General features: G+C 42.0%; 3 protein-coding genes across 5 annotated transcripts in view; 1 reads left to right on the top strand and 2 right to left on the bottom strand.

The window, feature by feature from the left end:
- LOC133481918 (dapper homolog 3) overlaps positions 1-6,396 on the top strand; it is a 30,064-nt gene extending 23,668 nt beyond the window's left edge. For both annotated transcript variants that reach the window (XM_061781282.1, XM_061781281.1), the window contains exons 4-5: positions 1,407-1,517; positions 2,913-6,396. In XM_061781282.1, coding sequence (XP_061637266.1) covers positions 1,407-1,517; positions 2,913-4,405 — 1,604 coding nt within the window. In that variant the 3' untranslated portion in view covers positions 4,406-6,396. The remainder of the gene's footprint in view (positions 1-1,406; positions 1,518-2,912) is intronic.
- Positions 6,397-6,580: 184 nt separating this feature from the next.
- On the bottom strand, positions 6,581-10,071 carry c5ar1 (complement C5a receptor 1). Its single transcript, XM_061781283.1, has 2 exons — positions 10,029-10,071; positions 6,581-8,506 (listed from the first exon to the last, which is right to left on the bottom strand). The coding sequence occupies exons 1-2, from the start codon at positions 10,055-10,057 to the stop codon at positions 7,441-7,443; spliced, it is 1,095 nt and encodes a 364-aa protein (XP_061637267.1). The 5' UTR covers positions 10,058-10,071; the 3' UTR covers positions 6,581-7,440.
- Positions 10,072-14,222: 4,151 nt separating this feature from the next.
- Positions 14,223-23,294, bottom strand: lbhl (LBH regulator of WNT signaling pathway, like). Of its 2 annotated transcripts, XR_009789808.1 has the most exons (5): positions 22,651-23,294; positions 17,936-18,011; positions 16,797-17,091; positions 15,586-15,662; positions 14,223-15,021 (listed from the first exon to the last, which is right to left on the bottom strand). XR_009789808.1 is itself a non-coding variant. In XM_061782671.1 (4 exons), the coding sequence occupies exons 1-4, from the start codon at positions 22,746-22,748 to the stop codon at positions 14,942-14,944; spliced, it is 549 nt and encodes a 182-aa protein (XP_061638655.1). In that variant the 5' UTR covers positions 22,749-23,048; the 3' UTR covers positions 14,223-14,941. The 2 variants fall into 2 exon arrangements, 1 of the variants encoding a protein (XP_061638655.1); XM_061782671.1 differs by lacking the exon at positions 15,586-15,662 and having other exon boundaries at positions 22,651-23,048.
- Between the last annotated feature and the right edge of the window lie 1,197 nt (positions 23,295-24,491).

Below are 24,491 nucleotides of genomic sequence, written 5' to 3'. Positions count from 1 at the left end.
ATCCTCACTAGGGTCGTGGGTGCGCCGGTGCCTATCTCAGCTGACTTCCGTCAAGAGGCGGGGTACACCCTGAACTGGTCGCCAGCCAATCGCAGGGCACATGTAAACATACAACCATTCACACTGACAATCACACCTACGGACAATTCAGAGTCTCCAATAAACCTACCATGCATGTTTTTGGACTGTGGGATGAAACCGAAGTACGCGAAGAAAACTCACGCAGGCACGGGGAGAACATGCAAACTCCACACAGGGGAGGCCGGATTTGAACCTGAGTCCCCAGAACTGTGAGGCAGATGTACTAACCAGTCGTCCACCATCCCGCCCTGCACAGTCTAATGAGATCCAATACAGAAACTACTGTAGATAGTGTGCAGAAAGTTTCTTTAAAATTGAACTAGTTTATTACAAAAGCAATCTGTGGAAAATTCTGACATAAATGATGAGTAGATAGTGATTTTTTGCCTCAGTTAATACACCTTATATGGCCACCCTAGGATTGACTGGCCATCAGTCCAGGGTGTATCCCGCCTCTCGACCAAAGTCATCTGGGATAGGCTCCCGTTCACTCCGACCCCAGTAAGGACAAGGGCAATAGAAGATGGAAGGATGGATATATGGTCACCGTTAGTTGCATAAATAATAAATAAATACATATAAAACAGTATTATAAAGAGACATTATGGACCCTATATGTAAATCCAAGCATCTCTCTTTACATAATAATCAGTTTGATTGACAGAACTTAAATTTTACTCACAATATGATGGTAATTACTTATTGAAAGAAATTATATATACATTAGTATGGAGTTCATTTGAAACTGTCATTATTATTATTAGTATTATTATTAAATGTATTTTTTGCTATTTTGTTCATTTTTAATCCCTTTATTTGATTATTTCACAATGGAATCAGTATACAGCTCTTGCATGCATATTCTACACAATTTAGTAGCATATGTTTAAAAACAAACATCAAAAACAACAGTAGAAAAATAGAATGTCAACTGTAAATGTCCACTATAATATCTACCTAAGTGAACATACTGTTAAATTAATACTTCTTTTAATTAGTTAGTTTAATATTGCACTGTATTAGCAGTAGTAGTAGTACAGTAATTGTAAGAGATTATCCATGTGTGCCTAATGAAGTGCCCTATTCTGTGATTTTTGCAAATTAAAATTGTGCTTTTTACTCACATTATTTAATTACTGTGAAGCTCTTCACTTCAGCTTATTTTTTTCAAAATATAATGAATTGTCAATTCAAGTATGATTTGTTTGTATTTTCTACTGGATACTATTTCTACATATTTGTTGCAACGTGTGCTGCAAGAAGCCTAGGTTTGATCGGTATGAAATAACCTTCTCTTCTCTCACACAAGTTGTCCTTTTCTCTAGGTTTCTATGAGTCAAGTGAAGGTCAGTCGCCTAAAGGGAGAACTTGTTCCACGGAGCCCACAGAGATGGTCTCTTCCTGGCCTTACACCAACGAAAGGCCCAAGTCTGTGGGTAAGAAAATAAACACACATGGTCCTCTTTCACCATTTCCTGTTGCACGTGGACATCATTATAAGGGTTGTGTCAATAAATAACGACCCTGCTGCCTTTCTCCTTTATGTGCCTAAAGCATGCGTTGCTACATCTTCTTATATATTACATGCCTCTGTTTCCTCTGTCAAGTGCAAGTACAAGGTGTTATTTTTGTAGTAATTCATAAACAAACTCCTGTTAACAGTGTGGCCTTGGCAGAGGCTCTTACAGTGCATCCGGAAAGTATACACAGCGCTTCACTTTATCCACATTTTTTAATGCTGCCGCCTTATTTCAAAATTGAATAATTTTTATTTTTTTCATGATGACAATGTTGAAAAAGTGTTTGTTTTTTTCAATTGTTATTATTTTAGCAAAGAAATCACAAGCGCTTTGAGCCTTTGCTCAATACTTGGTTGACTGCCTCGTCTTTTTTAATATGAGGCCAAAAGCTTGGCACACCTATCTTTGTCCAGTTTCGCCCGTTCCTCTTTGTAGCACCTGTCAAGCTGCATCAGATTGGATGGGAAGTGTCGGTGCACAGCCATTTTCAGACCTCTCCAGGGATGTTCAATCGAATTAAAGTCTGGGCTTTGGCTGGGCTTCATGTTCAGCTTCGTGGCAAAGGCTGGGATGCTTATGTACATATTATTTCTTTTTTTGTTTTGTTTTGTTTTTCAATTTCAAATATCTAAAAAAAAAAGGTTTTTTTTCAAATTGTCATTATGAGGTGTTGTAAGTGGAAAAATAAATACAATTATTTTTGGGAATATAGATGTAACTTTACATCCATCCATCCATCCATTATCTGAGCCGCTTCTCCTCACGAGGGTCGCGGGCGTGCTGGAGCCTATCCCAGCTGTCATCGGGCAGGAGGCGGGGTACACCCTGAACTGGTTGCCAGCCAATCGCAGGGCACATAGAAACAAACAACCATTCGCACTCACAGTCATGCCTACGGGCAATTTAGAGTCTCCAATTAATGCATGTTTTTGGGATGTGGGAGGAAACCGGAGTGCCCGAAGAAAACCCACGCAGGCACAGGTAGAACATTCAAACTCCACACAGGCAGGGACGGGGATTGAACCCCGCACCTCAGAACTGTGAGGCTGACGCTCTAACCAGTCGGCCACCGTGCCGTGTAACTTTACAAAGTGTGGAATGGTTGTCTCTATATGTGCCCTGTGATTGGCTGGCGAGTAGTCTGGGGTGGAATTGACCTCTTGTCCGAAGTCGGCTATGTTAGGCTCCAGCTCCAGTATAGATTATGGATGATTGGATGGATAGGTGGAAGTCTAGTGTTCTTATATGCTCTTGTTTACTCTTCATTATGACACTTCTCCCTGGTCTAATGTTCACCTTCACTTTATTTAGGAGACCCCCTCGTGTTTGATGGAGAATCAGACATGGCAGTTCCTCAAAGTGGCCTGCCACGCTCATTCTCTGCCCCCCACCCACCTCTGGAGGGCATCGCCGAGGAAGGCACACCAGTAGAGTCATGGATGCTGCAGCCCAGCCGAGCGGAGCAGCCGTGGCAGAAGCAGCAGCTGCCGGGGGATCACGTGGCAGACGAGGACTACCAGCAGACCATGAGGGTGGAGGGTTACATACTTCATCTTGTCCAGCGTCACACCCTTTCACCGCGGCCGTGTCAGCCTCGTACTACTCTTAGTCCTGACCCGCCATACAACTTTACCCCTGCACATGCCTCCCTACACAGGAAAAGCCCCTCTCTTTCCACAGAGCACGGTCATCCAGGCCCTCAAGTTGACCTTTCGTCCAACCCAATGAGCCCAAGTTGGGGTTGTGACCTGCCAGAGGGTGAGGCCTGTGGAGGAGAGGCCCCATCTTTGGAAGAAGAGCGCTATTTGATACTGCCCTACCCCCAGTGTAGGCCACACTCCCTGACTGGGAGGTTACCATCACCTCTGCCCTCCCTGGACCCCAACTGCGGTACTGGGGCGCTTAACCTTTGTTGTGAACCCTCAACCCCCCAGCATTGTCCACAGCCCCCAATCAATCACAAGCACAATCTAGTAAGTGCTCAATACATCCCAGGGCAGACCTTTCATGCGCCGTTACGCTCCCCAAGACACTTCAACCCAACCCAGTCCAAAGCCCGCCAGGCCTCTCCTGACCATCACAATGCCAAGTCCAGAAACTCAAGGAAGGGTCACAATGAAAAACAGAGGTCTAAAAAGTCGAGCAGTAAATCCAGTCGATCCCAGTCAGAGAACAGCCTCCTTGGCCAGCGGGTGCTGCCTGAACGAAGGTACAGCACCACGGAGAGGCATCAAGGCAGAGGGGATCAGGCTCAAGGCCAAGTTGCTAAGATTCATGTAGGAAACAACAGCGACAAAGCAAACCGACGCTGGTGTTCCAACCTGGAACTGAGTCAAGACGAAGGGGAAAACCACGTGGAGCAAGGACATAGGAGGCCACCTCGAAAAGCTCGCCATGGTCACAGTGGTCATCATCATCAGCAGCAGCAGCAGCATCATCCGCAGCAGCAGCAGCATGCCCAGCGCTGGCACGCAGACTTCCAGCACCGAGCGCCACTTTGCCAAGGAGAGGACGCTTACATGGGAGCTGCCCCCGCAGAGTCCTCGTCCAGCATGAGTGAAGTGTACTCGCCGGCCTCCAGCTCGCTCTCCAGCGACTCGGACGAGAGCGGGGGGCTTGTGTGGCCCCAGCAGCTGCCACCTCGGCTCGCTACCACACCCTCTTCATCCTCACCCTCAGCGCAGGCCGCCGCCAACCCGCCCGCGCAGCCAAAGGCCTTTGTCAAGATTAAAGCCTCCCACGCCCTCAAGAAGAAGATCCTCAGATTCCGCTCGGGATCTCTCAAAGTCATGACCACCGTGTGAATTGGTTTCAAAACCGAAGCATCACTGTCGGTTGCAGCTTTTCTCGACTCCTTGCTGTGTAATTAAAGGCTGACACATCATGGTTGCTTGCGTCATGCATCCACATTAAAACTGATGGCCTCCATCTTCCCCTAAGTGACGTTAATTGACTTGAAGCCAAATTATACAATGTTGACAAGGCCCACATTGTTGCTATGGAGCTGATGTCCAAAGGAATTATTATTAATGACTCATCCATTCATGCTTCATAAATTCCCCGTGTATAGTAGACTGTGACACAAATATTGTAACGACAATTAAAATGCTGTGCAAAAGTCTCAGGCCACCACTAGCGTTGTTATTTTAAGTAAGTAATTGGACAAATACAGCATTACACCAAAATTCCAATAAACTATTTCGCCAAAACTATGTAGACCGGCAGTGCATGGACCAAGACAGAAGCCATAAAACTTTGATGAGGCTCTGGATAAGGCTGTGGATACAGGAATTTATTTTCACTGTTTGGATCAGGAGACAGGGGAAAATCTGTTTGTTTATCACCTTCCATTAACCAGGAAGTAGCTTGTTAACCAATCAATGGACAAGCACAAATAGACACAGGGGGAGAGGTCTGCGCTTGGCTGAGTGACGTTCTGATTATACACTGTATGGTCATTATGGCATTGATAGCAACAAATGTAAAGAATGGGCTGAGACTTTTGCAGAGTACTGTACAAAATGGCTTCAAGGCTTGGCAAACATTGTCTTTTGAAGTCATACACATCGTAAATCTTGACAACAACTTCGCTAAAAGCCTGAAAATATACTCAGTGGTTTGACTCAAAACAACACATTTATTATCTTGTAAACCAGGGCTTGTGTGAAATAATAACTATTATTTTTTGTGTTTGCATTTTTTTCACTCATAAATTATGGTCAGGGCATGGAAGCATAAGCAGCCTGTATTTCATGCTAATGTTCTCATGAGAATTTAGTAGGTTTTCATCCCGACTGCATGTTGGAAGACTGGTGAGCACATTCGTCACACGGTTATGAAGTTGGGGGTTTGAATCCAGCCTACCTGCGCTTGCCTTGGTTTTCTCCAGGTACTCAAGCTTCATCCCACATTGCAAAAACATGCTGTTGACTGAAGATTCTAAATTGTCCTTAGGTGAGAATGTGAATGTGAATTTTCGTTTGTCTATGTGTGGCCTGCGATTGGCTGGCAACCAGTCCAAGGTGTACCATGCTTCTTGCCCAAATGTCAGCTGGGATCGGCTCGAATAAACCACCTTTGAGATGCGCTTGTAGATCAGGGCAAAATGTAGTTGCTTTTTTCAAATCCGGCCTCGCCTGTGTGGAGTTTCCATGTTGTCCCCGTGCCTGCATTGGTTTTTCCGGGTACTCCGGTTTCCTCCCACATTCCAAAAAATGTACATGGTATGTTAATTGAAGACTCTAAATTGCCCTTAGGTGTGAATGGTTGTTTGTTTATACAGTATGTGCCCTGCGATTGGCTGGCGACCAGTTCAGGGTGTACCCCGCCTCTCGCCCGAAGATAGCTGGGAAAGGCTCCAGCACTCCCGCAACCATAGTGAGGATCATCGGTACGGAAAATGGATGGATGGATAATATTACCTTTTCAGCACACATACTACACTGTAATGTGGCTGACTCATAATATTTTGGAGAATTTGGTGCTGTTGATTTGTGCAAAGACTCTGACACTCATGATACTGGAGAATGACGAGATACTGTTTCAAGGTACTGTTGTGCTTCTTGTCAGATTTCTAACTACATTCTCTTGCGAACATGTAGATCTAGCTGTGACGACTGGCTCAATTTGTTATCACCTGGTGTTGGAACTAGCTAGTCATCATACCAGAAGTCATTTAAAAGGCATTACTGCAGCGACTAAACGATTGTAAATATGTAACTAAGTGTATATCCATAATGTGGCCTTGTTTGGAATGAATGTAATTTTTAATAAAATAAAACATGTGGATCTTTGATATGTTGTCACGTGTGATTATTCTTTATGTTGTTATGTTATGTTATGTCATGTTACATTATGTTATGTTTATGTGTTTATGTTATGTATATTAGCATAATGATAATTATATTTGCGTGCATCTCGATAAATAAGAATATAATGGAAAACTATTTCAGTAGTTAATGAAAAAAACATACACAGAATGAAATGTTTCATGATTTTATTTTTTCCTATTTTGATTATAATAGCTGCAAAAAAGTCACATACCCTCAGCCACAGTATTACATCAAAATGTCAAAATGATACAATATAGAAATCCATCCATCCATCCATTTTCTGAGCCGCTTCTCCTCACTAGGGTCGCGGGCGTGCTGGAGCCTATCCCAGCTGTCATCGGGCAAGGGGCGGGGTACACCCTGAACTGGTTGCCAGCCAATCGCAGGACACATAGAAACAAACAACCATTCGCACTCACAGTCATGCCTACGGGCAATTTAGAGTCTCCAATTAATGCATGTTTTTGGGATGTGGGAGGAAACCGGAGTGCCCGGAGAAAACCCACGCAGGCACGGGGAGAACATGCAAACTCCACACAGGCGGGGACGGGGATTGAACCCTGCACCTCAGAACTGTGAGGCTGACGCTCTAACCAGTCGGCCAACAATATAGAAATTTGGTAGGAATTAGCCTTCTAAAAAGTATCTTCCCATGTGTTTATTGAATATATATATTTTAATACTGTATAGGAATTTCATTTTTTGATGTACAACCCCAATTCCAATGAAGTTGGGATGTTGTCTTAAACATAAATAAAAACAGAAATTCTAAGTTAATGATTATGATTACCAAAGAACACAACAGAAGTATTATTTTACAATAAACATAAAAATTGTTTTTTACTGCTTCATAGTGAGGCATGTGGCGTCCATTACCAAATATGGTTCCTTCCCATTGAAAGCGGCATAATAATTGCTCACTGTGGTTATTTAAAGCAATGACGAAAGTTCTATCCACTTCATTCATTGCGAAGGTTGATCACGGCCTATGCCAAAGACGCACCCTCTCACACGTTAGTCATCTCCTTTTCTGACGAGCTTGTGGCCTTGGTTTCATGAGTACCGATGCTGGTTCTGGGCATGTGGTCCTCGCTGAGTAAGTGCAGGATGTTGCACAGGGAGCGGTTCATGGTGTTTTTGAAGCCTCGGCCCAGACAAACGTAAAGCAGTGGGTTGAGGCAGCTGTTGAAGTACGCTAGGCATAGCGTCAAAACATGGGCCAGGTACACGGATGGGCTGTGAGGGGAAGACCGAGGGGTCACCAACACCAAGAAGTCGACAATGTGCAGGGGCAGCCAGCACAGGAAGAAGCTGAGCACCACGGCAACAATAACCCTCAGCGTCCGCTTGGAGCGACTCCTGCTTTGTGCCATTTTACTGTCGGCTCTTCTGTACACCATCCAGTGGCAGATGACGATGGCCAGGAATGGAAGGAGAAATCCTAGCAGGAAGCGGAGTGACGTGACGAGCCAGGCGCTCTGCACTGTGTGAACCGTCACACACTCACGTTTGTGCTCGCCCACTGTGATCTCCTGAGTGTAAACGAACTGAGGGATGCTGCCTATCAGGGCCAGGCACCACACGGCAACACAGCCCAGTACAGCATACTTGGGTCGCCTGTTGTTGTGGCACCATACGGGCCGGGCCACCAGCAACCAACGATCAAGACTTATGAAGACAAGCTGCAGGATGCTGCAATACATCACCAAGTAGAAAAGGCCTTTGAGCAGTGGGCACGCCATCGGGCCAAAGTGCCAGTGGTCATCGTGGGCGAGAGGCACCATGAGAAGAGGCAGCGACAGGCAACACAGGAGGTCAGCCAGCGCAAGGTTGAGGAACCAGATGGATGTGACCGACGGGGGCATTTTGAAACCGGTCACCCACACCACTATGGCATTCCCAGGAACACCAAACAAGACTACAAGGGCATAGAAGGTCAGAGCCACGATCTGAATAGGCTGAATCTTGGGCCTCATGATGTCAGGAAAGTCGGGAAAAGTGAAGTTGTAGTCTGGAATGCTGGAGTTTGATTCCAAGATGTCCCTCAAGTCGAAGAGGTAGTCCATGATTAAGCTGTAAATTCAAAACAAAATGTTACCAATATAGCTTAATGACATGGATGCAGTCCCCAACCTTCTCGATGTCCCACAACTCTAGGAGACTTTTATTGTTTTCACACCCCCTACTAAAGTAATGCAGGAGAACCTTGAACAAGTGGGTGTCCAAAAATATTCTTCCAAGGGCTGCATACAGAAAAATGGAAGAATGCAAGGGCCACTTTGACATTCTTCACCCTTAATCTAGTTTACACGCGAAAAGCAATCCATATAGGAAAAGCTATGGGAGGCAATTACAATATATATTGTTTCATAAATATTATGTATATTTACCTTTTAAAAATGCCTAGTGATTATTTGGGAAATCAGTGACCCTGTATGGAGACGATGAAAACAAATTTATTCTTCTCTTCTCCTGCCTTGCGCCCCAGTGTAAAAAGGAAGTAGTACAATGCAGGAAAACTACATTGGCTGTGCCAATTGTTAATTTTAGCATATGATGCGACCCACTAAAAGATTAGTGGTGGGCCACAGATGGCCCCTAGGCCATTGTTTAGACACCTATGCTCTAATGCAATCCACTCATTTATCTATTTTCTATAAGGCATGTCCTGATTAGGGTCACGCCTTTGGGCGAGAGGCAGAGTACACCCTGGACTGGTCGCAAGGCACATAGTGTATAGACAAACGACAATTCACATATTCACACTTGTGAACAATTTAGTGTCTTTAATTCACTAAACAATCATTTTTTGGAGGAATGTGTGAGGAAGCCGGACTACCTGGTGAAAACCCACACAAGTCCGGAGAGAACATTCAAAAACCAGAAGGCTGGAGCAGAGGTTCAAACCTAAGGCCTCATAACTGTTAGGCACACATGCTCATCACTAGCTCACCACGTTTCCCACGACACATTTGACAATTTCCCAAAATTCCATTAACTGCACAGGCAATTGTAAGCGACATTTTAATAAGTCCTGCAAGTGTAGAAAGACATTAACCACTCTCAATAGTAAGATGTAAAATCAAGAAAACGCAAATGATACTGCTATGAATGTAAAACACTAAAAACTTGAAATGTACATAAGATTTTTCTTGTTATTCTACCCTTTGTTCAGTTTTTGAAATATGCATTGCAAAAAAAAAAGCTAATTATTGGTATTCTCATTGAACTGACATCTTTGTAACGTATTGCACAATGTACTTATGTTTCATGTCACGTCTTGAAACTTTCCAGGCATATTTTTACTAAACATTTTGCTCAAATTCTCAATTGTACAACCTCAGGTGTATCCGATTTAAGAGGTTCAGCTCTCACTTAAAACTGAAAAGTTGACTCAATTTAGGGGGTAAAAAAGTGCACTTTGCTAGAATTCTACACTCTTTATCTTCTTTCAATAAACTGTCACAAATCTAAATGCTCCAAACTCACTCATTGGAAAAAAATAGCTATGAGAAAAGTTCAATAACAACCTTTCTTTTTTTAAGTTTGAAATGTACGTTTTTTACAAATACGTCTTCAGAAAAGTTCAACTTACGGTGTCACTTGGCTGTTGATGTTGCACATGCATCTATGGTGAAAGGAAGTTTTGCAATGTTTTATACCCAAGCACTCACACACACACACACACACACGCGCACACACTCACGCGCACTCACATACATTTTTATGTGACCATGTAAAAAATAAATCTATAAGAAACACAAGACAAGATTGTTTTGGTTTGCAACAGGTTGGACTCCAAAGCAACAAAGGTGAGGTAGGATGAATCTCATAAAAATTGTTTATTTCAAAAAACAGAGAAAAAAATTAAAAAGACAGAAAAATTGGGATACCAAATTAACAAACGTCTCAAAAAACAAGGGTCAAAATAACAAAGAAATATTAGGGGTAAACTCACCACAACACTGGCTTATTTAACTTTCGCATGATGTTTATGTTACACTTTGTGTTCGTGAAACCCTGCCTGTGGGTTGTGTGAAGTAGAGTGACATTCCGGTCAGTTCAGCTTAATGCTAAGTGAAGCCAAGCTGACCGTTATCTGGTGACTTGTCAGCTGCATTAGATAGAAGTGTGAATTTTTTTGTGATTATTCAGTTTGGTCTACTTCTTCTGAAAGCTAAGCTAAGCTCCCATTTCCCTTGTGTGACTCATCAGCACTACAATGAATAATATGTATATTGCTGCTTTATATGTTTATAGTGTGTGACATCAACCACATTATATACATGTGCGTTTGGTAGTAGCAGTATGTTTCCATTGGAGGAAGCTCATTGTAGAGGTCAAGAGACAGGAGCCAAGTGTCAGCTAATTCAGGTAAGGTAATCAACTAGTATTGAGCAAATAATGATTCACAGCTGGTGTATGAGTACAATATATCAAGTGGTGCATGTCTCCAGATTCCAATTCAGACTACTCCCCTTCCACTTTGGTTTATTTATTTATTTATTTTGGGGGTACAGCCTTATGAAATGTCTAATAATGTAGATACGAGGCAGCAAGCTTCCTTGCGGTTTTGAGATTTAAATCAGCTCACAGTACAGTATATGATGGAAGTAATGGCTCTTTGCAATTCAGTAGCAATCTTGGTAACATGTCCCGCACTCAAAGAAATCTCATACAAACAGCATTGTTAGTGTTTATGGCATTATCTGAATCAATATTCTTCCTTGCTACCTAACCTTCTTAAATCATTCAATTTGACCAGCATTCTTGTTTAATTAAATGCTTTTTGGCGATTTACTCTCACCTTGGCAACATAAAGTTAAAGAAGTAAAAGTGCAACAGACAAGATAAAACACTTGATTGCCCCAGCAGATTAGTAATAATCTGTCCACAAAACAGCACTAGAAGATGTTCATAATTGGGGTGAATGTCTTGATGTAACTTTAAAAAACAATACACAATATTATATTAAGTACAAGAACAGAGGAAGTAAGAACATGATCTCACGTTCTATCAAACAACCTCACAATAAAATGAATAATAATAATCCGTTTTATATAGTGGTTTTCATAAAACTAAAAACGCGTCACATACACAGTAAACAAAAACAGACAAAAAAATAAATAGATGAAATGCTTGATGGGTTACGTGTTAATTGAAAGAGGATCATTTTTTGAATGATTGTGGTGAGTCAGAGGCACGCATGTGTGGGGGGAGAGAGTTCCAAAGGGTGGGGGCTGCAATGGTGAAGGCCCTGTCCCCCGAGGTACGGTGCTTGGATTTAGTGGTGGGAGTGAGAAGGCTGGAGTCAGAGGTTCGGAGACGGCGGGATTGGTGAAAGTACTGCAGAAGTGCAGTGAGATATGGGGGGCAGGTTACTGAGGGATTTGTAGGTGATTAGCAGGCTCTTGAAGTGGATGCGTCAGTGTATGGCTAGCCAGGGTAGCTGTTGGAAGACAGGGGTAATATGGTCATCGGAGCGGGTGTGGATCAGTAACCGGGCTGCCGAGTTCTGTACATAGTGGCGTTTCTGTAGGTGAGTGGAGGCAAGAACATAAAGGAAGCTATTGCATGAATCAAGTCTGGAGGATATAAAAGCATGGATCAGGGTTTTAGCAGCAGAATTAGAGCGGCTGGGACAAAGGTGGGCAATGTTGCGTAGGTGAAAGAGGGCTGTTTTGGTGATTTGACAGATGTCGGGCTGGAAGAAGAGTGTGGGTTCAAAAATGAAAGTGAAATTTCTGATCTGTGGGGAATGGAGCTTGTGAAATCCCGAGTGGAGGGCAGGAGTGATTTGGGACCAATGATGATAAATTCAGATTTATTGCCAATTTGCTGTTGAGTTTGAGGAATTTGGTGGTCATCCATGATTTTTATTGCACAAAGGCAGTTTTTGAGGATCTACAGTCATACTTTTTGAGCAAAAATACAAAATTGCAATGAGAAAAGCGCTTAAACACCTTTCTGGGCACCAATTAACATCGATTTTAATGCCAGGGAAAAAGTAAATAATCATAATGCTATACCAGTATCATACAGTTTTCTTTTGTTGTATTTCATGAGAACTTTTAGATGCAAGCAGACGCAAGATATAATACCCAATTTTGTTCCTCTCTGGGACAGAAACTGACAACCTGGACATAAACATTAAATTATTGCTAAAGAACACAACAGACAGATTTTTACAATAAACGTGCATGCTTGTTTTTTATCTTACAGCATTTTATTGAGTTGAATTTAATCACATGGTTTTACTGCTTCATTGTGATGCACGTTGCATCCTTTATCAAATATGTTTCCTTTTCATAGAAAAAGCTATTATAATTGTTCCGTTAGTTATTTAAAGGAAGGATGAACGTTCCATCCTCCTCATCCATTGCGATGTTTGATCATGGCCCATGTCAATGACTCGCCACCTCACACGTTAGTGTCACAAACACTATACGTCTTCAGCAAGTTCAACTTATGGCTTCACTTGGCTGTTGATATCATACGTGTCTATGGTGGAAGGAAGTGGTGGGCTTTACTTCTTTTGCAATGTTTTATAGCCGAAGACTCACACATACACGCGGCGCGCGCACACACACACACACAGTTTTTATATGACCGTGTTAAAAATTAATCTATAACAAAAACACAAGATATGGTTATTCTTAGAGGTTATGCCGTACTTTCTCGTGCAATTTCTGTATAAATACAATACATACAGTACAATTCAACTTTTTTTTATTGAATTGTATGTATTTGCTGATATATAATTTACCACATTATTGAAATTATTTTCAAAATTTTTACATAAACAGGGCTTTGCGAGCAAACAGGACCTGGTGTAGTAGCCACATTGACCTGTGGGGGGTAGCAATGAGCAACATGGCATCCAGATTAAAAGAAGAAGCAGCTCGACTAGCTGTCGGCCTAATTTCTTCTGCTCCTCTTCTTGCTATTTCTATTGTTATTTTTTTCACTTGAGTAATTAAGTCAGTCAATCATTATAATTACTTCCTGGTCATTCAAAAAAAAATGTAAAATACAAGAAATACTGGTACATCTCAATACATTAGAATTAGCTCTATTTAGTTTGGTAGTTCAATTCAAAATGTGATACTCATAAAGATGCACTACACATATTCAGTGAAATATTTCATGATTTATATATATATATATATATATATATATATAATATTGATGATCATAGTTTCCAGCAAATGAAAAAACAAAGTTCACTATCTCTAGAAACTAAAGTATCATGTAACAAACAATCAAGCAATTAAAATGATTTTTAAATGTAGCTATTTGGCAGGAATTTGCCCTCTGAAAATAATTTTACCCAAGTGTTTGATGAATCTGTATGAGTACTTAAATAGATAGACTTTTCTACCATATTCACATTTTTTTAGCTGTACCTGTACTGTGGCAGCATGTCAGACTAGTGGCAAACACGTCCACCTCACACTTCTGCCGTTCTGAATTCCAATCTTGGGTTTCTTAGAAACATGGTTGCTCATTCACAGTGGGGTGATTTCACAATGGAGCAGCGGAACTCACAGCAAGATGAGGCATCCTCAAAATTTTACCATGAATCAATAACCAGTAAAAGTATGTAAAATAGATTACAAATGTATATTTTAAGAGAAATGCATATCATTCTTTCCATGCAAAGAACATTTGAAAGATGTAATCCAATGTATATAATTTTCATTTATTCAATTTATTGAAAATCATATTTTTGTGAATATATATCTATACATTACAAATAAATCATGGATAGTGCGACTGGGGCAAAATATCTTAATTGACAGGTTTATTGCAAGGATTTATACAGTGACATAATCATATGTACATTATATTCACAGGTCAGCCTAGACACAAACTCAAATGAATCTCCATAGCAATGCACAACTGTAGTTCTCAGTTTTATCTGAATTGATCTATAAACACGAGCTGCCTTTTTTAACTCAAAATGAAAGGACAGTTCTTAAAATGCTTTAACGTTACAACCTTTGACCTCATATACACTGTATGATATGACTGTTTCATGAGTGATAGAGATTTATCTTCTAAATATCCACAGAAGTCCCCATTGGGTTAGAAAAGGGTTGATGATAGAGTTCAATAGGTTTAGGGATCTTTGGGGAACAGAGTAAAAGGAACAAAATAATATGCAACACCAGCATGTCCTCTTATAGCACTATGACTCACTGGCCTTCAAAAGTGTGAGTTAGTGAAATCACACATGAAGCAAAGACTAAAAGTTGAAAAAAGACACAAAAAGGGTAATGTTCTGTGAATATTTGCATTTTACCATTTCTGTTTGTGTGATTATCTTCATCAGCATGTTGCCAAGTGTACAGACATGCCCATTTATGGCTTCTCTGTAAGCTTCACTGGCTGCTTATCAGCACTTGAGCATATTTTCCTTTTTCAGCAATGCCGTTTAGTCTTTCAGCTCACACGCATAATCTTTCATTGTCAGTGTCAACTTGTTATTGTTTCCTCACGGGGTCCTCAGAGGTTTCGGTTGAGGGCCGGAGCACAGCTTGGTGGGAGTGTGGGGGTGTCATCTCGAAACGCATCTGACTGTAGGTCTGCAAAACAGAAAATTGGAAAGTGAATGGGAAAAGTGGCCAACTGGTTAGCACATCCCGTCCTCGCCTGTGTGGAGTTTGCATGTTATTCCCGTGCCTGCGTGGGTTTTCTCCGGGCACTGCGGTTTCTTCCCACATCCCAAAAACATGCATGGTAGGTTAATTAACAACTCTAAATTGCCCGTAGGAGTGACTGTGAGTGCGAATGGTTGTTTGTTTGTATGTGCCCTGCGATTGGCTGGCAACCAGTTCAGGGTGTACCCCGCCTCCTGCCAGATGACAGCTGGGATAGGCTCCAGCACGCCCGCGACCCCAGTGAGGAGAAGCGGCTCAGAAAATGGATGGATGGATGGATTTTCCTACCAATGACTTTGGAGTAGGGCAGCACGGTACGGTAACTCACCTGCCTCACATTCAAAGGTTCTGGGTTTGAAACTCGGATCTGAACTTTTGATGTGGAGTTTCTATTTCCTCCCAGTGTGTGTGTGGATTTTCTCCAATTACACAATTTCCTCCTACATTCAAAGAATACACATTCTGCTTTTGATACAGCTGTATACGAACCACATGGTGATGGCGGTGAGCCGTGTACTTTCCACCGCACACACAGTCGAAAGCTGAGGCTGGCCCGCCTCAATCTCCTGAGGAATTAAAGGCATAGGTGACTCCTCCTGAAATCACCTAGCATTGATCACACATTGATGTGGATGTTATTCAGCCATCCATTCATCCATTTTCTGTACCGCTTATCCTCACTAGGGTCGCGGGCATGCTGGAGCCTATCCCAGCTATCTTCGGGCAAGAGGCAGGAAGTTGCAGTTGGTTCAGACTGACCTCCACAGCAATGTGTAAAGAAAATGAAAGGGATAGTCATGGATTTTAGGAAGAGTAACTCCTCCCACACCCAACTAGCCCAACTCGATCCCTCCTCCAACTTTTGTCAGCGTGTCTGTGGAAACAGTCCAAAGCTTCAAGCTCCTCAGAGTCTGGTTTTCCAGGGATTTTATGTGGGATCTGCCAATAACATAATGAAGCCGCACTAATGCCTTTTTTTCCTTGGAAGATTGAGGCAGGTCAGCTTCAGCTATCCAATCCTGTTATTTTCCACTGTGTTTATGGTGGAGAGTACACGGGACCATCCTCCATCACCTTTGGCACGGCTAGTACTATGCTGCCAACAGAAAGTCTGCCAAAAACTACCAAAGGGACCACAAACGGCAGCCTCCCTCACATCAAAAAGCTGCCACATGAAACTGTCACAATGTGTTAAATAACTATAATTCATTTGTACTTATTTGTAGTTGTTCAGTCAAAATTATTCAGATTCAGAGATCAATGTCCTCCCAAAAGATCTGGGAGAAAACACTCTATAAAAGTTAAGAAAACCTTTCTGAAATGGTTAAAAATGGAAACAGGCATCATGGTGAGCAATGTGGTTATCACAATTGCCTCACAATTCTAAGGTCCAGGGTTCAGTCTTGGCTCAAACCTTCTTATGTGGAGTTGACATGTTTTCCCCGTGCTTGTGTGCATTTTCAGTGGGTACGCTGCTTTCCTCCCATGTTCCAAAAACATAAAAATTGAAGATTAAATTGTCCATAGGTGTGAAAGTTTGTGTGTGTGTGAAAAATGGGCTCTGCATTGACTGGCGACCAGTCCAGGGTGTACCCTGCCTCTCCCCCCAAAGTCCAGCTCACCTACGACACTAATGAGGGTATAGGTATAGAACCCCCTAAAACTAACCCTAACCCAAATCTAAAACATATCCAACTCACCAATGAGTGTCAATCCTTGCTGCTGGTTCAGAAAAACTGATGCTCTCTCCTCCTCATCCTCCTCTTCCCAGTCAGCAATGTTGGCTGGGGGGATGCATTGCTCCAAGAAGAGGTCCTCTTCATCCTCGCCCATGTCGATGTTTTCTGGGGGCCAGCGTAGTTCTCCGCTCTCCACCTCGCTCAACTCAGTGGGCTCCACAACGATGGAGGGTAGACGCTCCCTCTGGTGGTTCTGAGCCAAGCTGTTCAAAGACGTCTCGGGGACAAGAACTACCTCGACTGGATCAGGGAAGATCTGTAGGAAGAGATGGGGGAGTGATCGAACACTTAACAGAAGCGTAACAATTGAAGTAAGTTCAGCTGAGGGTAAGTAGGCATTTGTATTGTCTTAGCGTAAACAGTCTAACGAGTTAAATAAGAGACTGAAATTGCCCTAACAGGTCAGTAAATGTTACATCTCTGTTATGATTTTGTCTTGACTTATGCCTACTACCTCCCTTCTAAGCACAATAGGAACACAATCAAATGAGATCCAGTATACAAGCCATGACATTTTTTTTAATGAACATTTACACCATAAAATTCATAGTCTTTCGCTATGATAATGATAAAATACAATGGAAATATCAAAAGAAAGTGACTTGTGTGATTAAATGAGATGAGAGTAGTAATAACAGTTCTCAGTGTGATGCAGTACTGTTCTACTCCACTGTAAACTATGATGCACACATTGTCTAATGAATTCCTCTCTGAAAGTGTCGGTCAAAAGTGAACATTTTCATTATAACTCATATTGCATGCATCTCATTAGATCTGATTGTACTTTGATGGAGACGCAAAAGTAAACCACTAACAAAAAGGTTTCCATGTGTCCAAATCCCTCCATTTTCTACCAGTTATCCTGACTTTTAGCAAGAGGCGGTGTGCACCCTGGACTGGTAATAGGGCACACATGCAACAGGCAAACACTCATTCACACCTATAGACAATTGACTGTATAGTCTTCAATTAATTTAACCTGTATTGTTTTCGTAATGTGAGGGGAAGCCGGAGTTCCGGTAGAAAACCACATCCCCACCGTGCCAAGTGTGGCATTTTGGAATTTTACGTCACATGACCGGAATAAAGATAATCGGTACCTGGAAAGGTAATCGTTTTTCCTTCCGTCGCAGATCTTCAGAATTTGAATCCTGACCGCTTAGCTCCTCCATCCCTCTGCAGACACATCAAAAGCATTATAACATAAAGTAGACTTGTGTACATCATAAAACAAAAGTATACTTACTGGATGTCAAAAGCTTCCCAGAACACTTTCTTGCCTTAAAACAAAGTTTATCTCCTGGTGATCATGCCATCACCAACATAAAGCAGCAAAAAGGCTCACTGAGGTAGTTTCTAACAACTTTATGAAGCTTTCGACATAACCACAAGCAGTTTTTTGAAGTCACGTGATAAATTAATCTTAAAAACCTTCGTATTTAGAAGGAATGTCATCTGGGGGCCCTTCGGAATCCCCCAGAATCCATAACTGGACTGGAAAGAAAATGCACTCTGTAACCCAAAACTGTGTGGTGTAAGTTACATTCCTCACTTCATGAAATTTGCAATAGTTTGGGATGGAAAAGATCATGCCATTGATGCTATTGCCATCAACACACACTTCCAAATCTGTGAGGCTCAGACATTTCTTCACACAAGTTCTTGAAACATTTATTTTCATATAAAACGTTAAACAGCACATGTCGTCGTGTTTCAAGCTAAATCTCAGCTGTTCTCAGGCTCTGTGTTCCCAGGCTTGTGGTCAGTGCTACATTTTTAAAGCTGCTAGACTAAGTGAATTACGTGGCTGTGCCTGCGTGTGTGTCATCACATGGTATCTCCTGTGACACACGCACACACTGCAGATTAGTGCAGAGTCAAACAGAGCTTTGCACAAAAATGGATTATGTCTGCTGCTGCTCATAATTCATGTTGTGACAACGAGCCGTTCTGAACACATGCACTCCAAGCCCTCTGTCTAAAAGAGAGGGTGGGAGTGTGGCGGCCTGCCACCAACCATTTGCTGCGCTCTCCAAACATGATAGTGGATGTGAGACACGCCAAGGTCCCCTGTTATCTTTAGTTCACGAAGATTCCTGATGTGGAGCCCGCAGTGTGTTCAGCGGACACTTTAAAAAGTAATTCATTCCAGCTCCATATAACTTCAATCTCTTTGGGGTGTACATAAAAACTGAGAGGGGGATTAAGAAACACCGAGGATCTATCTGAATCCTCTTTTTTTATCCCTCACAACTTGTTTTTTCTCTTTTTTTTATTGCTGTCTCTCTGGCTCTGTCCCTGCTTTACTCATACTTTGTTGACTTTCGGAGTCATGGTGTAACACGCAATCTGTTAAAATCGTGCTAACTCCTTAATGACATCTCAGCTGAAAGACAAATCTCATCTGTGTTCCTTTATATAGAATCTTCTTTGGGGACTTTTTGCATGGCATATGGTAACAGCAAAATTTCGCTATAGCTATTTAGAAAGATATGTTTTGAAGTCTACCAATAACCTCTATATTTTGGAGATATTTTGTTACTGAACAAAAGAAAAGAAATTATTGAGGAATGTAGCAACTACGGCTCCAATGAATGGTTATTTTAATAACTGATTAATCTGTCAGTTATTTTTTTTCATTAATCAATAAATGAAATGATAAAAACATTTTTAAATTTACATTTCTTTATTAAAAACGGCATTGTGTCAAATTAACAGTGCAGAAAATGCACAAACATAAATTGGTTGTGTTTCAGTGACTCTTTTGGTACGTAACATGTCAGAAGGTAGGCCAAAATGTTCATCATTGTTTTCCGAAGTAAAAGCAGATCTTCGCAAATATCTTATTGTGATTAAACACAAAAATAGCTCTGCTTGCATGGAGGACTACAGAAATCTGAGAATATTTACAGATGAGTGGCTGAAAGACTGAGGATTTGGACAATCTTAAATTAAACAATGTCTGAAAATGATTAATCGATTATCAAAATGGTTGATTTATTTGATAATCAATTAGTTGTCGATTAGGCGAAAGGATGGAAGACTGGTTAGCACATCTGCCTCACAGTTCTGAAGACCCGGGATCAAATCCGGCCTCGCCTTTGTGGAGTTTGCATGTTCTCCCCATGCCTGCGTGGGTTTTCTCCAGGTAATCCGGTTTCCTCCCATATCCCAAAAACATGCGTGGGACATTGAATGAAGACGTTAATTATTCATTTTTAGAATGTTTCAGGCTCAAAAAATAGCTTCTTGATCAGAAGGCCTAATTTGACTGAAACCAGCAGGTGTTGATTCTTAGTCTCCATTTTAATTAATAAAAACATGAGATGTGGGAAAATATGTGGTTTATTTACAAACGGAGCATGTCAGCATGTATCTGTACTCACATCGATTATGAGTGTATTATATCAGGGCATGTATGGCCTTACTGGGGGATGTACACACAATAATAAATATTTACGACCTAAAGATGTAGGTAAATACGATTCAAAAGACAGTATGGCCGTACAAGCCATAATATTAGGTACACCTGCACAGACACTGCAATGCAATGCAGTTTTTACACCCCTGCAAACTACACCCACAATTATGCTGTAAGTATGCATATTTTTTGATCAAGTTTCTGTACAGTGAACACCCCCTCTTCGCAAGGAATATTGACCGAACCCGGCCATGAATAGCGAAAATCTGCAAGTAATTGATGCCCCACCCAAAAAGTTTTATTCTGTACTATAATTGCCTATAGATGCCACAAGATTGTGGCAAAGGACTACTATTGTCCTAAATGAAGTTCCTGTACTCACTTCAACATAATTCCTTGGCAACAAGATGCCACAAGTTGGCGCCACAGCAATACTGTTATTGCTTTGACCTGAGCACAAAAACAGCAAATAGGTTTTTCAGCAAATAATGGCAGCTAGGTTCCCTCCAATTTCACTCTTTTGATAAATGGACTGCACTTATATAGTGCTTTATCTACACCATCACAGTGCCCAAAATGCTTTACAAAGCCTCAGATTCACCCATACATTCATACACCAATGGGTGGCTGCTGCCATGCAAGGCACTGCCAGGCCCACTGGGAGCAAATTAGGTGTGTCTTGCCAAAGGCCACTTCGACATACGAACAGTCGGAGCCAGGATTTGAACCGGCGACCCGCTCTACTAACTGAGCCACAGCTGCCCATATATTTGTATATTTCAATGCAATTTCATCCATCCATCCATCCATTTTCTGAGCCGCTTCTCCTCACTAGGGTCGCGGGCGTGCTGGAGCCTATCCCAGCTGTCATCGGGCAGGAGGCGGGGTACACCCTGAACTGGTTGCCAGCCAATCGCAGGGCACATAGGAACAAACAACCATTCGCACTCACAGTCATGCCTACGGGCAATTTAGAGTCTCCAATTCATGCATGTTTTTGGGATGTGGGAGGAAACCGGAGTGCCCGGAGAAAACCCACGCAGGCACGGGGAGAACATGCAAACTCCACACAGGCGGGGCCGGGGATTGAACCCGGGTCCTCAGAACTGTGAGGCTGACGCTCTAACCAGTCGGCCACCGTGCCGCTCAATGCAATTTCATTCCCAGGTTTTTGAAAGACGAGCAAAACTAAAGCAAATAAACAATCCAATAAAAGTTATTTAAATCTTGAGGCACGGCAAAAGAGGATTGGAATGGAATCGTATAATAAACATCCCTTAACCCCAATTTCTGAGGGAAGATAACTTTTTTTGCTGATGATGATGATGAAGATGATGATGATCATCATGTTGCTGCTGCTAGTCTAGTTTGTTGTTCAAATATTTGATTTCAACCAAGTAACAAACTGTATGTTTTTTACACTTGTAAAAAATAAATAAATAATAATATGGAAACTCTCAAATTGTAGGAGTGCTGGAATTCAATTTAAGTGTGCTTCAGCACCCCCAAAAATGGGCTACAAACGCCTATGGTTCCCTCAAATACATAAATCAGTGAATAGGCAAATTTGCAAATACGCGGTGGTTCGCTGAATTTAGATTGTGTTTGATTGCGTTGTATCTCAGTAAAAAGCTCTTAGCTTTTTTGAGGAAGAGGAGGACAAGTGTTAGTCAGATAACACATTTCCTGTGAACTTCCCTTTCACCCTCTTCTTTTTGGTCAAGCTGAGCTTGTGTGGAGTTTATGTGAACGTTCATGCTACTTTCAGGCAAGAGTTAATTATATTGCAAATGAAGAAACACTGCTTGGCCAAAAACCAGGACACTCATCTGTTCTCATCCCAAACGGATCAGCTTTGGAGCGGACGCTGCCATTTTTGACCCACTTGTGGAATGTGCACAATACAACAAAAGCAATTTCTGATATGATGCTGATGACAAGTGTGTCACACTAAGCTGTTTGTGTGCCACCTGGGATGGAAACTTACAGGAGCTATTATGAAGAAGCTTAGCATTCATGTAATCCCCTTCATATACACTCTCTCTGAACACCTGTACGTTTCCACTCACTCCACACTCAGTGTTTGCAGTGCAAAAAAACACTAAATGAGGACCGAAACAATAGCAGCAGAGCTGCTGTATAAAATAAATTGTGCCAAGACTACATATGCTTCAAATGCTGCAATATGCAACCTTAATTTTCTTTTAAACAATCTGTCTCATGAGGAGGGCAGGGATTTTTATATATATACAATAAAGATTATAATTTTTTTCTATAATGTTAGATGAAACATAAAGCTTTTTGCATCAAGGATGACCTGTCCAATTTGGTTTCAAACTAAGGTCAAGTATGAAAATTCTGCCTCCATTATAACAAAACCATGCCTCCTCTTACCCTTCATTTGCTGTCAGATAGCTGTCTTCTTCTTCTCCATCTTGGCACAGATCCACCGTGGTGAAGACTGGCTCTTCCACAGTGGGCACACTTTGCATAATGGGGGGTCCAGAAGGAGCTGAGCAGCTCCCGCAGCATTCCCCCTCTGCGGAGCTCTCAGCGAGGTTGTTGGTGTCCAGGACGAGGCCTGGATGCGGGCTTTCCACACTCTCGGAGATTCTCAGGAGATGAGGATGCAGGGGGGCTATGTGCGTGATGACCTTCCTCCGGTTAGGACAGCACCTGCCTCACTTGTGCGGCTTCAATCCAACTTCACCAACATGTGCTCCCTTCGAACTTCCCTCCTTGTGTCAGTCTCATCATCCTCCCTCTCCCAGCCCGACCCACAATCAGGCTTTGGATTAGCGTCTCTTTCGATTACACCAGCTTGATGGGTGACGTCAGCCAGGCTTGACAGTCCCCTCTGATGAGTTGGCACAGTGCATCGTTGGTGCAAGTGCAAGGGCACACAGATGGTGAACACTGTGAAGGCAAACCTGACTCCAGAGTTGCATGACTGCTGGCACGTAGCTCAAACATTTTGCAACTTATTATGCTGCTTTGTTTGAGTCCCTCCATCTTCTTTTTTTAAGAGATCCCTTGGTCTCATTCTAGCAATCTGAACTCTCAACTTCGTGTGCCGCTGCACTGTCAGTGGATTTAGATTTGGATGATTCATGGAATTAGCTCAGGGATCAAGGACTCAGCATTGGGGAAGGGAGAGAGGGGGGTATATAATGGGCAGCAGCTACTGCTAAACAGACAGAGTTCTATGGACAGAAGTGTATGTAATCCCTTCTGTAGGCTATCTATGGAACAACAAGGTAATCAAAGAAACAGCACAAAGTACTATCCTGTCTGGGTTTTTTTTAGGGTTTTTTCCATTAAATCAATTAACAAACAGTACATTGCATGTTAGGGACTTTTTAGGGAACTGCATCATTTTCGTAAGGTGTATCCCATGTTACTTTAACATCAATTAATTTGCATTAAACGTTTATTTTTTACCACAATAGACAGACCTGTGCAACATTTTTTGTATATTTTAAATAAATATTGTAATCTTTAAGCGTGAAAGCTTGATTGTGGGCTGATTCACAGTATGTTTATCAGAAAAAAGTGGGAGGAAGTTGAAGTAAAAGAAGGAAGTAAGATTTATGTTTTTTTCTGAGAGTCTTACAGAGTGTACATCTCCAGTCAAGTTACACACAACCAATGTTTCCTTTGCATGCTTCTTTTTCATTATTTAACATAATGTATTTTATTACATATCATCCATCCATTTTCTGAGCCGCTTCTCCTCACTAGGGTCGCGGGAGTGCTGGAGCCTATCCCAGCTATCATCGGGCAGGAGGCGGGGTACACCCTGAACTGGTTGCCAGCCAATCACAGGGCACATACAAACAAACAACATTCACACTCACATTCACACCTACGGGCAATTTAGAGTCCCCAATTAATGCATGTTTTTGGGATGTGGGAGGAAACCGGAGTGCCCGGAGAAAACCCACGCAGGCACGGGGAGAACATGCAAACTCCACACAGGCGGGACCGGGGATTAAACCCGGCTCCTCAGAACTGTGAGGCTGACGCTCTAACCAGTCGGCCAACGTGCCGCCTATTACATATCATTTTATCATTTATTTTAAATCACAATATTGCATATTTATGTAAATTATAATATTATTCATACGGATATTTACCACAGGGCAGGCATTTATAGGTGGATTTCAATACATTTGAATATTGTGGGAACTTTATTTCAGGAGTTCAAACCCAAAAGTGAATTTCATACAATATAG

Source organism: Phyllopteryx taeniolatus, chromosome 8, assembly GCF_024500385.1.
Source record: "Phyllopteryx taeniolatus isolate TA_2022b chromosome 8, UOR_Ptae_1.2, whole genome shotgun sequence".
Lineage (NCBI taxonomy): Eukaryota > Metazoa > Chordata > Actinopteri > Syngnathiformes > Syngnathidae > Phyllopteryx > Phyllopteryx taeniolatus.
The sequence above is the reverse complement of the archived record's forward strand: the minus strand, read 5'-3'. Positions and strand labels throughout refer to the sequence as shown.